Source organism: Alternaria ethzedia, assembly GCF_023757985.1.
Source record: "Alternaria ethzedia strain BMP 0044 chromosome Unknown scaffold_2, whole genome shotgun sequence".
Lineage (NCBI taxonomy): Eukaryota > Fungi > Ascomycota > Dothideomycetes > Pleosporales > Pleosporaceae > Alternaria > Alternaria ethzedia.
The window spans coordinates 313,497-330,410 of NW_026056195.1; the positions used below are offsets into that span (position 1 = coordinate 313,497).

Below are 16,914 nucleotides of genomic sequence, written 5' to 3' on the forward strand. Positions count from 1 at the left end.
CCAGCATCAGACCCATTCCAATTCCGATAAACGGATCAGTCAATGAAAGAGGAATCATGATGGAAACTATGTCGTCGAAGCGTGATGTACGGAAGACGTGGTCTTGTGATACGGAGCCGTCTTTGTATTGACAGTGGATACTTGTTTGGTCACGCGCATCGTCGCGGGGCGGTTGGCGTTCCGCTTTGAGATGTTCAAAATTCTTTCTCAAATTCTGAAAAGCAGTGTAGCTGCAGGTCACATGCGTAGCGTCCGAAGTCGCTGCCACGTCACCTCTGCGATCGCTCGATATTACCGTCAAGCTTCGTCGAAGGCCCGTCTCGTATACTAGTGTGCAGACCTCGAAGCTGTTAGGCGGATTTCCAGTCTTCTCAGATGCGTACAGGGCATTAACCGCGTAGTTGAAGAGCTGTGATAGGAAGACCTGCATTCCGTAATGATCCTGAAAGTAGTAGCCTGTGATGTCGGCTTCGGCTTGCGAGTCGATGTCCATATCGTCCTTGTTATCGGCCTTCGCATCTGTAGCGCGAACCTTCAGTACCTGTAGGTTCTCTTTGGCCTCGGTATCGGTCATGCGTTCTAGTAAGTCTTCCGCGGCAGCCAGAGATAGAGAGGCGTATTGAGCCGGGTTATAGGACAGTATCTTCAGCTTCGCAGACCATTTGGCCAGGATTGCCAGGGAGTGATGGTTCCAATAATCGCCTGTTGCGGAGCGCACCATCAGTCTGGCAACATGGCTAGTGATGTAATCAACGAGTGCGAAGTATACTTTGCGGTTGTCGTCGGCGGATTCGAGTAGTTTTGGACGACGAGCCTTCACCTTTTCTTCGTCTTGTTCAAATCTGGTGGTGAGTCGTGTTCTGGCATCTTTGAAGTTCCGGACTGCTGTCGAAAGGGTAGAGATCCAACGGCAATGTTCCAGTATGTGGAGGGTATTGTCATGTATTACTATGCAAAAGTTGCATGCAATTTGATCAGCAAGATTTGAGAGATTCTCAAATGTCGTCGAGTCTGTTCGGTCGAAGATTCCGCTACTGTCGAAGATCAGAGCGTCTTCCGAGGCCGCATCCGCTGCCAATCGTCGAATTTCCAATGTCCAGAGGTGTTTCTCGGTCTTCGTAGATATGCCGTAGTTCTTGAGATCGTCGAACTTTGGTAGCCCAGTTAAGCGCATGCCACCTTTGCTGTATTCTTCATGTTCGGTCGCTCGTTTCATGATATTCTTCTCTTGGAATGTGAATACATGGTTGCTTCTAGAGAGAGTTCCTCGTTTGCTCGGCTTTTCAGGTAACTTGTACCCAAGCTCTAGAGGCGAAGTCTGCTTTTCTCGCTCGCTACGAAGTCAGCCCTTAACATGAGTTCGTCGCGCGTGTATCTTACAAAAGCGATTGTTCTGTGCTCATGACTTCCAAAGTTCAGGTTGCGAGCCCTAGGTATCCGTGAACCAGCAACTTCGCAAACCGAAAGCTTCACAATCTACGATAGAATGTATCGGGATCGTCCCATACTAGGTCATGTGAAGGACATGGGTGTGCTAAGCCCGAAGGCCTCATATTGGTAGAGCTGCAAGGCTCGGGGCTGAGTAGTCGCAACCATGCACGTAAGCTCGAACCCCAGTAATAACCCGCAGTCTGGCTCCGTGGTCTAGACTCTTAAGGTTCAAAATCGGCCATTCGAGAGTCAGGCTACGCATCAGAGTGTTTGTAATCTGCTCGTTGAGCGACGAGGCTGCATGACGCTAACCCATCTCGGCACGGGCTGACGAAGATCCTGTTCTGCAGGACGATTCTGCCTTGCAGCTCAGCTGCTGATATACAGCAAGGAGGCGAAACTTATTCGTCCGTCTTACTAAGGCCTGAATCGGTCTTTACGATAGGCTGCTTTGCAATTGATGACCTTGAACGAGACAAGGCTGCGTTGATCGGAAATCTTTCGATGCATCTTCATGATGACGTGTTTAGAAATATGAGCTGCGCCTCGATGTTTTGTGCATGATTTGAATACGTGGAAGTTACGATTGGTACCTTTGTTGCTCAGCCGCAATCGAGTTTGTGCAGAATACCTAGGTAGGTGGTAACCCTAACATGCTACCAGGCACCATCTGAAGCTCAAGTTTGTGGAATAATTTGACACCTACAGCACACTCTGTCATCACCATCTGAGAGGCAGAATACTATCCCATGTCGGTGGAAGATTACAGCGCTGCACGCCGGGGGATCCTCCAGGATGTTGCCAATGTCTCGACTACGACTACGCAACCAGTTTTGGCACATGAGGAGGAGACTTTCGATTTCAAGGTTGATCTGGTGGATATTCGCGAGAAAGAACAATGGGGAGATACGCCATTGATCACCCTAACCCCCAATCGGCATCAAGCTAAATCCGGCGTAGCGGCGAGATATGAGGATTATATCCTAGTACTGCGGAGAAGGTTTGACATAATGGGCGAAAGGGTATCGATAGATCTCGAAGTTCGATCACCTCATATACTGAGAGCCTTCCGCAATGTCTTGGGAGATCATCCCTCGATGAACTTCGATTCTGCTTTGGTCGCTATCTCTAAGCCGTACGCGCCGCTGTTCCATTACCGCAAGGAGCTTCGGAGCTATGCTTCCGACGACTCAAGGACCGTGGTCGAGAAAGAGCACTTGGATGTGCTAATCAAGTTCATGGACAAGAATCTCTCGCAGACCGAACGTGATTACGGACATTCTGAACCGTACCGAATGGTCTCTTATCCTCTACTCTGGACGCTGTTTAGGCCGGAAGAGGTGATCATTGCTCAAGGCGACCACTTCGACGAATGCTACACAGTCGATACTTGCGAATACGTGCCAGAAGTTCGCCAAGGCACCGATGACGACCTGACGCCGTATTTCAAGATCGAGGCCAAGAGATGGGACTACAATGGTACACGTTTCGGTATGTGTGGGGAGAAACTCAAGATCAGGGAATTTCCTACCCCGGTCAAAATCGATACCTTGATGGTGTATCCCATACGGTTTCACAAGAAAGAAGACACGGAAAGCCTGAGAGAAAGGCTGATACAACGAGGACGGAAGTGGAGAGAGATCCTGGAAAAGACCCACATGCATTATAATGGTCAGTATTCGACTTGGCCGTTTGGTACTAGCTAACGGGCTAAGCAGCATTGGCTTGGTCGGAGCCTCCTCATGAGCCTATCACACATGTGGACAAGTTGATACCAGGTCATGTAAGTGTGGCATCAAGGCTTTGACCATTATTAACATACTCAGGTGTCAGGGCGGATCATGTTAGACTACGAGACGCACGCACAAGCTACGCCCCGTCTTGCGACGTTCCTTTCGACATCTGGCGCCACAATGGACTACAACGATAAATACACAGTCAAAAGAGACTATGACATGATCGGGGACCACAGCATGGCGCGCAAGGCCAGTGAGAAGGAAGACAGATTCATGTCTCATCTCAGGACTCCAGCTTACAGGATATCTGATGACCAAGCCCTTCTAACTCCTGCTAGAGTAAGAGGATACTCGTTTGTAGAGAAGATATGGGCTTTCTTTTTGGTCGAAGAGGTACGGGATATTGAATGGCACCCAAATGCATTTGATAGCCTCGAATTGGATGCCAGAATGAAGACTGCAATCCTCGCTATGGTTTCAGCGCATCAGAACCAAGATGACTTCGATGTAAGTAAGTTCTGTTTGATGTGTCCAAATCGATGCTGACATGAGGAGGACATCGTGCCAGGGAAAGGCAAAGGCCTTGTCTTCCTGCTTTACGGCAAGCCAGGGCTCGGCAAGACCCTTACAGCAGGTACGTGACAGCGTGAGCGATGTCGGAACATTGAGCTAACGGTATCAAGAGGCCGTAGCTGAGCATAAGAAATGTCCCATGTATTCCATAACCAGTGGCGAGTTGGGCACAGACATTGAGAAGACAGATGTGCAACTTCGTACGATATTCACCCGAGCAAAGGCGTGGAACGCCATCATATTGCTCGATGAAGCAGACGTGTTTCTGGCTCGAAGGACCGCAACCGATCTCAAGCGAAACGCTTATGTTTCAGGTAAGCCTCCAGCGAGACTTAAACGTCAACGAACGAATCGGCCTTTTGAAGTCCCTGGCGGCTAACAACTCGCAAAGTTTTTCTTCGCCTCATCGAATACTACAAGGGCACCATGTTCCTGACGACAAACCGTCTCGAAGACTTTGACACGGCATTTGAATCTCGGATTCACCTGACTATCCGATACGAAGCGCTCGATAGCATTCGTCGTACTAACATCTGGAGAAACTTTCTGAAGAAAGTCGGGTCTGGACAGTGGGACGAGGCGACATTGTCGCGTCTCGGAACCGAGTAAGCAGTACCTGCAGACACTACGTGGCGTTGCTGATACCTAACAATAGGTACGAACTGAACGGCCGTCAGATAAAGAATCTGCTTAGGACTGCTCTTGCGATCTCAAAATACGACGAGGTAGAGCTTTCGGAGGAGCTGATCAGGAGAGTGTTGGACCTTTCAAGGGAGCATTTGCTCGAGCATCGTTTGACATCACCACAATCGCAGCGCGAACCATGAATGTGTTCCAGTCTGGCTTCCGGGGTTAATGGCGCATTCTCTTTTGCTCTTTTTGTCGTGGTTTCCGTGTTAATAGTAATGTATTGCAGAATAACGACAATTTGCTTTTTGCGACACTGTTGCATGTGAACGTTAGCGATTAGGCGCGCATGTGCGACAACATGGTATACCGCAACATGCGTCGGGCGGGGATAGAGGGCATTGGGGAATGTAAGAAGGCAGCGACGGATGGTTGGGCACTTGCGGTGCAAGCGGCCAGGCGGGCACCACCCGCAACATCGCGCTGCCGCGTACCTAGGTACCTAGCCCGCCCCAATAAACCTCACGAAGCATCCGCACAAATCCAGATTGAAGAAGCACACGTATAACCCAAGAAGCGCACGTATTTAGTCCCCAAAAGCACCATCTAAATAGCGTATCCCTAGTGTCCAGCATGTTCCGCCTCGCCTCGCTGCCATCCCCAAACCACGGACCAAAACCCCCAAACACCCTTCTCAGCAAAAACAACCTGCAAGTCCCCATGTACATAATACACTTCTTATGCACCCTTAGACTACAAGCCCCTCTGCATCTACTACCCCTAGCTTCCGCGGTCTATTTTCAAACCCGCGGACCTAACCTAGCCACGAAGACAAAAAACAACATTTGAGATCCCGCACACACTTCCCAAGACTACTCTAACACTATCCACTATGCCTAGCTTCCGTGACACGCAAAAAGCATGTACGTGATCACTAATCACATGTCATGACATCCACCAAGACTGTGGGCAGCTGCGGGGAAGCAGGAAGAGCAAAAAGGAAAGCTCTCCAGCGGGGAATTGAACCCCGGTCTCCCGCGAGTTGTCTTTTGCAAGATGACAAGCGGAAATACTGACCACTATACTACTGAAGATTGATCAACTTGATAGTTGAGTAGGTGGTTGATGGCAAACCTTGACATTTGTGCAAATATATCCTCGAAACATGCAATGCAGCATTGGCGTGCACGCTGCTTCATTGAGGTCAAACCACTCAAGTCGTTCCCAGATGACGTTGCTGTGGTCGTGAAAATTTGTGTGGTGGGGGTCTTCGAGCGGCGGCGGCGATTAGATCCGACTCGAGTCATATGCAGAACCCAAAGCACAGCACAACGTCAAGTGCGGCATTCCAACAACGGTCGACTGGGCAGCCATCTGCCCCTTGAACGAAATCGCACTTATCACATGAATGAACTTGGTATGCAAATAAAGTATGGTGGTATCATTTGAGTTCCATTTACATATTCCTTGATTCATCAGATCTTCCTCATGCACATCTAAAACTGCATGCTACCCATACCAAGACCCCTCCTGTAAATAGTACCAGTACCAGTGAAGTTACCAGTCTGCGTGACAAAGTTCTCAGTGCTGCTGAAGTCCTTGATGTGTCCGAGGAGAATCTCCAACATGCGGTACGCAACACCAGGAGTATAGCCAGGCAGCTCGTGGCCAGCAAGACGGGCAGTGTAGAACATCATACCACGCTCCGCAGTCCAGTAACCCTGGTAACCAGCACCCGCAAGCGCACCGCCGTTGTACTCAGGGTGGTAAGGCGCGTACAGAGGGGTGGTGGGGTACTCGGAGAGACCCTGGGCGCCGTTCCAGGTCATGTTCTGGATGGCGAAGAGGGTTCCATTTGTGCTGAGGAGCATGTCGAGGTCGCCGGAGCCGATGATGGTGTTGTTGGTGTACTCGATGACGCGCTGGAGGACGCCGTTGTTGGCGGGGCCGGGGGATTGGTCGGAACCTTCGTCGTCGCCGTTGCCGAAGACGTTGGTGTTGGTGCACTGGAGCCATTCGGTGCTGACGTTGGCGTGGAGTGCCATCTTGACGTCGGTGCGGTTGAAGTAGATCTCGGCGCCTGGGGGCGAGTAGTCGCCAGTGTTGACTATGCCGAGCTGGGAGTATGGGTGCGGGCATGTCTCGGTGATGTGGTAGATGTTGAAGCAGGGGTTCACCTCGAGGATGGCAGAGTAGAAGTTGTCAAACTGGTCACAAGTGTAGTTCTCCGAGCTGTATGGGTCGGGGAGAACGGGGAAAGCGCCCTGGGGAGGGGGGAAGGTGAAGTACTTGTCCATGTAGTCGGTGTAACCGCACTCCTTGTGGTGCTGGGTGATCTGCTCCATGAACGTGTCGTTCAGGAAGAGCAGGTTCTGCCAGAAGTTGACGAATGGGAGAAGGACAACCTGCTGCTGGATGGTCTCGTCACCAATGATGGGGTCGTTGATGGAGATACCGGCAAGGTTGAAGTACTTGTCATCATCGGCAGTGATGAAGCTGTCGGCAATGTAGGGGACGTAGTAACCAGCGTAGGACTCTCCGGTGATGTAGGTCTTCCAGTTGTAGAGTCCGAAGAGATCAACGAAGCTCTTATAGAAACCACGGAACTGATTGCCAAGCTCAACCTCGTCGGTGATGTTGGGAGTACCTTGCGAGTATCCAACACCTACGGGTTGCTCAACCCAGAGCATGTTGGTGAGATTGGTCCATGAGTAGGGGTTCTGGACCGGGGCGAGAGTGCCAGATTCCCAGGTGAACGGGCCGTTCTCCGTGAGGAAACCGCTGAGCGAAGAGCATCCTGGGCCACCGTTGAGCCAGATGACAACTTCCTCGGGGGTCTGAGCCTGGGTCGAAGGGAAGAACCAGAAGAAGAGCTTTCGCGTCTCCTCCGGGTCATCCGAGATGGGCAGCAGACCAGCGTAGCTCTCGCCAATGTCGAAAGGAACCTCTGGAATACCAGTACCGTTGACAGCGAAGGCTATTGGCTTATTAGTCTGATGTATGACAGTATGACAATAAATACTAACACTCAGTCTTGTTGGTCAAGAAGAAGCTCTCGGCACGCCTCTGGATCTCGGGATGCTTGAAAGCCTCTCCCGGCATACGCCTCTCGACAGCAGGCCTGACCTTCTCAAACACACCACGCTTGTGTGGCGAGCTTCCAGCAAGAGCTGTAGAAGCACACAGCAAAGAACCAACCACTGAAAGGAGCTTCATCTTGGAATTGACTGATGAAAGCGGCTGTGAGCTGGCACGGAAGAACCGGGCCCAAGGCGAGTATTTGAACGTTTGCTACGTGACGGCATTGCGGTATACAGACCCTTGCGCTTACCCCGGAAGAGCAGGAGGTTGGCGGAGGCACCAGCAAGGCTCGGTAATAAACCTCGCAAACGCCACTTTCCGGGTCGTGCAGGGCATGCTATCGCGTTGAGATTCGTAGCCGAAGGGCGAGCACCAACGAGGTATGCGAGATGACGCAGTGCAAACAGAAGCACAACCTTAGGCACCTTCCTGAAGCAGGACTATACGAAGATTAGACCGAGACTTTTGCATGATGTTTGGCGTTGATTCGCCGCGGCTCTGTTTAGTGCATTCATTGTGCCCAGACCAGCTCAGAGAGTAAGCCTCGGAAGCGGATGCTTGTCGAGGCTTGGTCAAGCTGGTGGATCGACAGACGATAGCACGGCTACCGTAGGTACATTGACGACGACAAGCGGTATATCTTCCGTATGTCTTCGTAAAGCGAATTACGAAAGACTCATGTTGCTATCGCATGGCGGTGACCGTAATAGTGACGGTGTTGGTACCGCGCCGCGTGGGCGCGTCATCAGGCCCAAGTTCAACCCGACGAGGCGGGCCGAAGCTTGTTAAACTTCAGGGTACTGTTGAGGCGGGGAAATGAGAAGTCAGCAACACGAGTTACGGAACTCTCAAGGTCAAACGTCATGGGCCGAATGCAAAGTATAAGTGTTGCGCGTTTTTGAGGTTGTTAATATGAGAAGGGCCACGCGGGCGAACCGAACCGTTGCTGACGGTCGCGCGTGCGTGGCGGTGTTGCCCGGCAAGGCTGTGCTATGGCCAGCCCTTCTTGTAACTATCCTTTCATCGTCGGTACCCGAACGCCAACTCTAGCTTGTCGAAGTTGGAACGATGCGCATCGCAATTGGCGACCAACAGAAGGTCTGAAGGCGCCGGAAGTGGCATGATGCCGTTGCCCAAGACATGTAGTGGCCTTTGACATGCGGTCGCACCTCGTGGGGCGTTGGCTTGAGCAACGCCGCCATGCGCCACCACGCGCCAACAGCCGTTCCCATCTGACTACATGCGGGTCGGACAGCTTGGTTTCTATTTGGCTTGTCTATCCTGACAGCTGGTCCTAATTGTCCACAGGTCGCAGGAAGTTCATATCATCGAGTAGCTCCCTAGCATCTTCTGCCTTGTCCTCTTCCTGCTTGTCTGCGCCCACGCCGATGCTCAGATCCACCAGGCCGTCTGCAGGCGGCGAGAACTGGCGCAGCTTGACGCCGCTCTCAGTAAAGATTTTGGCTGTTTGGTCGTCCACGAGGTAGCCTTGGTTATAGACCACCTCGCTGATGCCAACTTGTGTAATCTTGACGCTGCAGGTCAAGCAGGGACATGTGTTGCAGTATAGAATGGCGTTCTCGCCGATGCGGTCGCGACCGGCTTCGAGGAGGGCGTTTTCTTCGGCGTGCAGGCAGAGGCAGGTGGAGAGACCAACACCTCCCTGTGCGGCGTTGTTGCAGCGAGGGCCTGTACGTTATTAGTCTGTGTCGTGGGGATTCCCAAGTGTGAACGTACATCCGCCCTCGTTGCAGTTGGTCATGCCACGTGGGGTACCGTTGTACCCGGTGCTAATCACACGCTTCTCCCGTACTATGCAGCAACCGACTCGTCGCTTCATGCAGTTGCTCCTGCGCGCGGCCAGGTCTGCCAACTGCATAAAGTATTGATCCCAGCTTGGCCGTACACGGGCCTCGTCCATGAGGTCCAGGAAAAGTATGGCACTGCGCAGGGAAGCCATGTCGGACGAGGAGTTGAGTAGCTTCAGCTGTGCTCTCTGACAGAGGGCGCTCAGCCCTGTTCTGGGAGCAAACAAGTGTTTGTCATTGCGTAGAACGAACTCCTCGAGAGTAGGCGGTGTGTGGTCGGTGGCAGCACATCGGGTCTTGAACCGCTGCCATCGCACACTAACAGGCGCGTCGACGCTGACGAGGAGGAAGAAAGGGCGCCTGAGGAGGGCATCAACCACAGTTTCGTCCCATATGTCCGTTGTAACGAATCGTTCTCTCCATCTCAGCGTGACGAAGTCGAGTAGCGAGTCGATGTTCGGGAAGGTATGCTGTGCGTCTACGGACGACTTGACCGGCGAAGGAACACGTGTGTTGGAAGCTGACTTCTCTTCTGGAGGCGTCTCAGCAGTTCGGGCCAGGCGTAGGCGGGTGAAGTGGTGCTCCTCAACGAGGTACGAAGCTATCGACGACTTGCCCGCGCATATTCCTGTGCCCTGTCAGCCTCGTCTCATGTAATCTCGGACGGTGCTTGCCTCCGCACAATCCAATAAGCATAGCGATAGATATTGTCCGAATGTGCTGTAACCGGAGAACAGCAAGGGCGGACTCGTGGATCGAATCTCGGATTGCTAACAGCGGCTAGGCGCGTGGTCGGCTGCAGGAACGCGTCTAGCGTGGCGGGGCCTCATCGATCGCTCAGGGCTGGACCCATGACAAGGCGCGGGGTGAAGCGTGCGGCTGCCTCAGCATCACTGGGACATTCACTGTCACATGCAGGCGCCCTTGACAGCTGCACGTGTATTGCTTTTGCTCGTATGACTGGCATCATCATTGCCTGCTAGGACACATCCCCTGCATACTACATCTCCGCCTCGCCACGCATCCTCACTCCGTCTTATCGCAACCCCACCATCTGCTATTACCGCCCACCATGTCCACCCTCAAGTTTGCGCCCTGGCTGAGTGATGTCGACGTTCAGTTCTATGCCGCTCTCGCGCACATCAAAATCAACCATGACAAACTCGACGATTCCGCGCGCAAGGTGCTCGGGCTATACGAAGTCCGCCCCGGAGAGCACTCGTCGCGATCTATGCGAGTACAGATACACCCGAATGCGCTGACATCGGACGATACCCCTCCTACGTTTTGCCGCGCCGAAGGCATCATAAAGAACTGCAACACCATAGAAGACTACAAGAGTCTCGATCGCGCCGCCATACTCGAACGATGTGCCCAAACAGTACGTCCGTCATCTCCCCCTGCGATCAAAACTGACGCGGCATAGATATGGGATGCTATCCACGACGGCTCGATATACGAATGCCCCTCCCTCCTCTCCTCCTTCACAGCCATCATCTTCGCCAACCTCAAGAAGTACAAGTTCACATACCACTTTGGCTTCCCCGCCATACAGTCAGATCCACCGTGGAAGCAGATTGGGGAGGCAACAAGGCTACACTCTCGGGAGACTACATACTTGGTAGACGCGGTGCAGACGTGGCGATACAGCTCAGACGTCCGTCAACGAGGCTTCTTCTTAGCCAAGCGCATACAAGGTGGCGGAGATCCAGAGGAGAGGCCAAAGACGCCCGTCTCACCCTTGGAAGAATTTGGATACACATGGTCTATAGGCAGACTGGAGGCCTACGAGAAGGGCTTTTTCGACAAGGTGGATAGCAAAGATCGCTTCATATGTTTCGCCGATCCCTCCACATACGAAACCAACCCAGGCTGGCCCCTTCGCAACTTGCTCGTGCTGATGCGAAATCGGTGGCACCTAAACGACGCTCAAATCATGTGCTATCGCGACACCCACACACGACGCGACCACTCCAACTCCTTGATATTACAGCTACGGTCAGACCCAATACCCGAGGCAGCCGCCACATCCGAAAGACCAGACTCGCGCCCACAGACACCCAAGTTACCTAAGGTAACGGGCTGGGAACGGACAGAATCAGGCAAGCTGACATCGCGCAACGTGGACCTCTCCGAATACATGGACGAGCGCAAACTGGCAGACCAGGCTGTAGACCTCAACCTCAAGCTGATCAAGTGGCGGATAGCTCCCACCATCGACCTGGACGTCATCAAGAACTGCAAGTGTCTGTTGCTCGGAGCGGGAACATTAGGTACCTACGTCTCAAGAACGCTGATGGGATGGGGTGTCAGGAAGATCACATTCATCGACAACGCCACAGTCAGCTTCTCCAACCCCGTACGACAGCCTCTCTTCAACTTCAACGACTGTTTACAAGGCGGCGCAAAGAAAGCTGAAAGAGCAGCAGAGGCTCTACAGGAGATATATCCAGGTGTCGATGCTCAAGGGCATGTCATGGAGGTACCGATGCTGGGTCACCCAATGACCGATAGCGCAAAGACCAAGGCCGAGTTTGAGAAGCTACAGAAACTCATCAGCGAACACGACGCCATTTTCCTACTCATGGACACACGAGAGAGCAGATGGCTGCCAACCGTCATGGGCAAGGCCTACGGGAAGATCGTCCTCAACGCCGCACTAGGCTTCGACACCTACGTAGTCATGCGCCACGGTCTGAAGACAACGCAAGAAGGAAGGGGAGAAGTAGAACTAGGATGTTACTTCTGCAACGACGTCGTCGCACCCGCAGACGTAAGTCCACCACCCAGAACCCCTCTTCCCAGAAACTTGAACAACAGCTAACTCCCCACAAAACAGTCCCTAAGCAACGCAACCCTCGACCAACAATGCACCGTAACCCGCCCCGGCGTCGCCCCGCTCGCCTCCTCCCTCCTCGTCGAACTCCTCATGTCCATCCTGCAGCACCCCTCCCAAGCCCGCGCAGCACCCCCCTCCGTCCAACCCAAAAACAACACACCTCCCGCACCCGCACCCTCACACCCCGCGCTCCCACCGCCCTTCCAACACCCCCTAGGTACAATACCCCATACAATACGCGGCTACCTATCCACTTTCTCGAATCTTCAAGTCGAGGGCAAACCCTACGACTGCTGCTCTGCGTGTAGCGATAGGGTGCTCGAGGCGTATAATAAGGATCCATGGGAGTTTGTGGCTAGGGCGTTGAATGAGAGGGGGTGGGTCGAGGAGATGAGTGGGTTGAAAGAGGTGCAGAGGAAGGCTGATGAGGCGGCGGCGGATATGGATTTCGAGGAGGAGGAGGATGAAGGGGGGTTGGATGAGGAGGGGGAGTTGTTGTGATGAGTTAATGGGAATGGGTAGATGAGGGATGGGAGAAGAGATAAGAGGTGGATTCAACATCAGCGTTTTTTCCTTTGTAGTAAAATACCCTGTTATTGTGTATATGTAATTTTCGAAATGTGCATATAGAGACGTGGATATGTAAAGGTGAACATGTAAAGATGTAACTGCATGGATACCAGCAAAACTACAAAATACCGGGCATATACCATACCAAGTAGCCAACCGGACAACAACACCGCCCAAAGGCCTCCCTGTCCCATCCAAGACCATCCGATTACCCATCCCCATGTCATGCATATCCACCCTTACCTGTATCCAAAGAGCCCCATCGCCATATTCCTGTCGCGATACATATATCTCTAGATAACAGTATGGTCACAAGAACGCAGGCGTATCCTCCCTAACCAACACCAACCCGCCTCTCAGACTCTGCTTTCCCGCACTGCCACCCGGCGACAATGCGTTCTCACTCTTTCTCTGCCTTAGGAACTTATCGGCCATTCGCTGACCTGGTGTTACATTGCCATCCCTGCCTCCGTTCCCAGGGCTTTCACCACCAAGCACACTTTCAATACCCCTCCCAACAGAAACTCTGGTTTCGGGATATGGTTCTTTGCTCATAGCCAGTGAGCTGGTCGAAGTTTTCAGTGTTAGTGCTGGACGACGGAGCTCTGAGGCAGGGAGTGGAGAGTAGTTGTCCAAGTCTATGATAGTCGGGCGACCTGTGTTGTTGCTGCCGCGGAGGTCGAAAGCGCTTCGTGGTCTACGAGCGAGTTTCTCGGGCGACATGGGCCGCAAAGTTGCGCGGACACGAGGACGGAGGGGCGTTACTATTTCTGCTGAGCTGGTATTCTTCTTTGCTGATGGTGTTTCAAGGGTGTGAACGTTGGTGCTGGGTGAGTTACGGCGGGGCGTACACAGTAGTTGCTGGGAGTTTGGTCGCGTTGATAGACCTAGCGGGGAGATAGCGGAGCTTTTGTGACTGCGGAGGGATGGGGGAGTGACGTTCTCCTTCCGCGCGGGGCTCCTCTTCAGGGTGGTGATTGGTACGCGCTGTGTAGTTTCGTTCGTGGCTGGGGCAGATGTATTGGTGGTAGCTTTGGGATCAGGCGTGGACTTGGGCGAGGATTGGGATTTGCCCGGCGCAATTGTCTCGGTGGCCGACCCAAGGACGTTATTACTGGAGCGTCGACCAGTATCAAGGAAGGAGAATTGGTCATTTCTTGAAGGCAATTCTGGCGTTTCAAGAGGCGGGCGCGATCCAGGTGCGTGGCCTTCAGGTGTTGACAGTAGATGCTGCCTGTTCGAAAGAGACCTTGATTCGGGCTGAGAGTTTTTGATGAGCTTCTCAGTATCACCAATCTGTCGGAGTGGGTAATGATTGCCGTCGCGAGTGCTGGTGTGCGACGAAGACTTCTCCGCGTCTGACTTCGCAGCACGTGCGCCATCGTCACCGCGACGCTTAAGATCTTCTGCGCGAGTAACAGTCAATTCAGTTTTCTCATTTATATCCTCGGCATGCGGTCGCGGCGTGGGAATATCGAGCGATCCCCTAAGAACCACCGTCGTGTCTTCGTGTTCTGTGTGTGATGTATGGCTCGAATCCGGTCTAAGTTTCTTTGATGGAGTGGTATACCGATCATGAATCCTCAGATCTTCTTGACTGGTGAGCTCCATACCAGAGATCTCATGCGACAGCCAAGCTCTCCAGTCACGACTAGTTCGAGTAGGTTCGCGCCGATGAGGAGAAGGTGTGCCTACAACGTAGCTCCTTATTGACCGACTAGTTGAAACGACTGCTGAACCGCCGTCCTGAGATTGCTCAACCTCACTAGGCCCTCCGAAAGACATGACACTGTCATTAGGAAGGATGCTGACGCCATCTGTGTTTCGTGAATAGATGCTGGGAGACATTGGCGTCATGGCAGTGTGAGAAGCTGGTGACACGGATACTCTGGGCGAAACAGGCAGTCTCCGTAGGAGTTGACCAGCCGTACCACGAGCGCCCGGTGCAGCTTCCTTGTCATCTTGAACAGCCGGTTTCGTGAAATCATCAGTCCGCTGAACAAACGTTGCGACATCGTAAGTTCTGCCAGTTTCACGCGGAAACTGGACGTGCTCTGCCTCGTCCAAAGGAGTCTTCCAACGGTCTTTGGCTCTCTCTACGCGCTTCTCGATTTGCGATGTCGTTGGAGTAAACATCTGAACGGCACAATTGCGCTCCACTCCATCACTATCGGTCTGTGTATCATCAGACTCAGGCGTGCTGCCCGACGAAGGCATCGCTTCCTCTCTTCGATGTACTCCTTTCGTGCCATCCACACGACTGATAGGGCCTGGATCAGGTGATGAGTGTTGTCCGATGGGTGTGACTGTGCGGATGGTGGATCTGATCGCCCGTCCAAAAGATCTGATCGTGCTGGTCTTGCTCTGAGTGCTTTGGGATGTGGCCGGTCGTCGTGATGGTGGTCGCTGTTCTAGATCGATACTGCTACGGAGGTTTCGACTTCCACTGGAATGCAACTCTCGTGTATGAGAGAAGAGCTTGGTAGTGCTGGACTCAAAAACATCGCTTTCTGCGCCTGGTGTTCGTTTGGCCGGGCTTGAAGACTTTTGTGATTTTGACGATCCTATCTCTTTCATCAATGCAGAAAAGACTCGTTTGGGATCGACAGGCGTAAGTGACTCTTCAGTGAGGATCTCCATGGGCATGGGGTCGCGGAAAGCGGCGAGAGGTGGGAGAGGCATAGACTTCCTTCTCGAAGCACTTGTAGATGCCGCACGGTCTGCCTCGCTCCCAATGCTATCTTTAGACTCATGGATAACGGTCATTCGCTTCATGGCACGTTGTGTCAGCGTATCGCTGGTGGTAGTAGTTCCCCAACTTGTGACTCGAGAAGCTGATACGTTCGCAGCATTGGCTTCGCTATGAAGACTCCGATTGCTCCGTGCACTTCCGGTGCTGTTGCTTCTGGATCCAGATCGTAGAAATGCGGGGTAAGCGCCTTCAAGTGACGGTGTCCGAGCACGAATGCGTTTTAACGTTTCTTCATTAGGTGGAGGAATACTCAGTCCGTCCTTGGCAGTGGGTGGACTATAGTGCGCAGTATGGAAGTAGTCGCGACTGGCATCAATCTGCTGGACAGGGAGATTGGTGGACTTGCCCGACGTGCGCCGGAAGACCTTCTTGATTTTGCTTTTGAGAGACCCGGAGAACGATCTCTTTTCCTTGATTTCCTGGGGTGGCACGAAGTCGCTCAAGGCAAGATCCGCCGTCGACTCGTCGGGTGTTTGCTGATAATCCGTAGAGAAAGATTGCGCTTCTGACGCGACACGCTTGCCCTTGTCCTTCCCTTTATCTTGTCGTTTCTTGAAGGGCGCTAGAAACATCGACGGTTTGTGCTTCACCGCCTTCTGCTGAAAGTCTTGTAGATACTCATCTCGTACTTTGTCAAGCGTAGTGTCAGGTCCGACTGTGACCGGCATACGCGGGCCTGCCAGTGGTGACGGCCGAATCGTTCGAGAGGGTAGAGGTATTGGCGAGGGTTCTGATACCGGGCTGATGCTTGCCACAGGTGGTGTTGTAAGATACTTGGACGGCGGCCGAGCAATCGGTGATCCCGTCTGAACACTGCTTGCGTAGTACATGGAACGCGCTTTCCGTATCTGCTGCGAGGTAATCGAGGACGAAGCACTCTGTCGAAATGACTTTGGCTGGGAACTCGGTCTAACATTCTCGCTGAACGTGATCGAAGGCTGCGTCGATAGATACCGCGGTATGGAAAGCGACCCATGGACGCTGGGAGTAGGATAGAAGGGCGGAAATTGCTCTGTGTTCTGTTCCGTAGAGTCTGCTGAAGCCTGTGACAGGCGTTGTGCACTTCTCGTCTGCTCGGCAGTCGGACGCTGCAAAGACCGGAAACTCGAGTCGCGAGGTGGAAAGTGGCTGCCCTGGGAGGTGAGAGACTTGCGGCTGGCGTTGCTCTTCGATCTCGCTAGCTCGACACTACGTTTTGCGTTACGGTCTGCCGCATCTTGAGCCTGTGCACGAGCAAAGGCAGCAGTGGCTGCAGCTAGGGCCTGCTGTTTGATCGCATCTAGATCCAGCGGTTCGGCGATGGAAGTGGGACGTTTGTGGACGGTCGAGGCAGACTTAGACCGGCGGAGGCGAGTACCCGCATCGCTATTCGCACGAGCAAGCATCGGAGTGGCAGGATAAAACTGTGGTTGCTGGAGTAGTGCGGTAAGAGGGTGCGGCCAACTTAGCGAAGCAGTGCTAAAGACGTGTTGACGGCATGTAGCAGAAACAGCGGTA

General features: G+C 53.0%; 5 protein-coding genes and 1 non-coding gene across 6 annotated transcripts; 2 read left to right on the forward strand and 4 right to left on the reverse strand.

The window, feature by feature from the left end:
- Window positions 1-2,180: 2,180 nt before the first annotated feature.
- J4E87_000911 (uncharacterized protein) lies at window positions 2,181-4,567 on the forward strand (the record flags this gene model as incomplete). The annotated part of the gene is made up of 7 exons (XM_049372562.1): window positions 2,181-3,102; window positions 3,150-3,214; window positions 3,258-3,674; window positions 3,723-3,801; window positions 3,851-4,054; window positions 4,132-4,345; window positions 4,396-4,567. 7 exons carry the CDS (start codon window positions 2,181-2,183, stop codon window positions 4,565-4,567), a joined length of 2,073 nt encoding a protein of 690 aa, XP_049237220.1.
- An 805-nt stretch (window positions 4,568-5,372) lies between these two features.
- J4E87_000912 lies at window positions 5,373-5,461 on the reverse strand. Its single transcript has one exon. It is a non-coding gene; the product is annotated as a tRNA-Asp (tRNA).
- Window positions 5,462-5,863: 402 nt separating this feature from the next.
- J4E87_000913 (uncharacterized protein) lies at window positions 5,864-7,583 on the reverse strand (the record flags this gene model as incomplete). The annotated part of the gene is made up of 2 exons (XM_049372563.1): window positions 5,864-7,344; window positions 7,394-7,583. 2 exons carry the CDS (start codon window positions 7,581-7,583, stop codon window positions 5,864-5,866), a joined length of 1,671 nt encoding a protein of 556 aa, XP_049237221.1.
- Window positions 7,584-8,742: 1,159 nt separating this feature from the next.
- On the reverse strand, window positions 8,743-9,952 carry J4E87_000914 (uncharacterized protein; the record flags this gene model as incomplete). The annotated part of the gene is made up of 3 exons (XM_049372564.1): window positions 8,743-9,137; window positions 9,186-9,884; window positions 9,922-9,952. 3 exons carry the CDS (start codon window positions 9,950-9,952, stop codon window positions 8,743-8,745), a joined length of 1,125 nt encoding a protein of 374 aa, XP_049237222.1.
- Window positions 9,953-10,328: 376 nt separating this feature from the next.
- Window positions 10,329-12,596, forward strand: J4E87_000915 (uncharacterized protein; the record flags this gene model as incomplete). The annotated part of the gene is made up of 3 exons (XM_049372565.1): window positions 10,329-10,637; window positions 10,683-12,029; window positions 12,096-12,596. The coding sequence occupies 3 exons, from the start codon at window positions 10,329-10,331 to the stop codon at window positions 12,594-12,596; spliced, it is 2,157 nt and encodes a 718-aa protein (XP_049237223.1).
- Window positions 12,597-12,974: 378 nt separating this feature from the next.
- Window positions 12,975-16,802, reverse strand: J4E87_000916 (uncharacterized protein; the record flags this gene model as incomplete). The annotated part of the gene is made up of 1 exon (XM_049372566.1): window positions 12,975-16,802. One exon carries the CDS (start codon window positions 16,800-16,802, stop codon window positions 12,975-12,977), a length of 3,828 nt encoding a protein of 1,275 aa, XP_049237224.1.
- Between the last annotated feature and the right edge of the window lie 112 nt (window positions 16,803-16,914).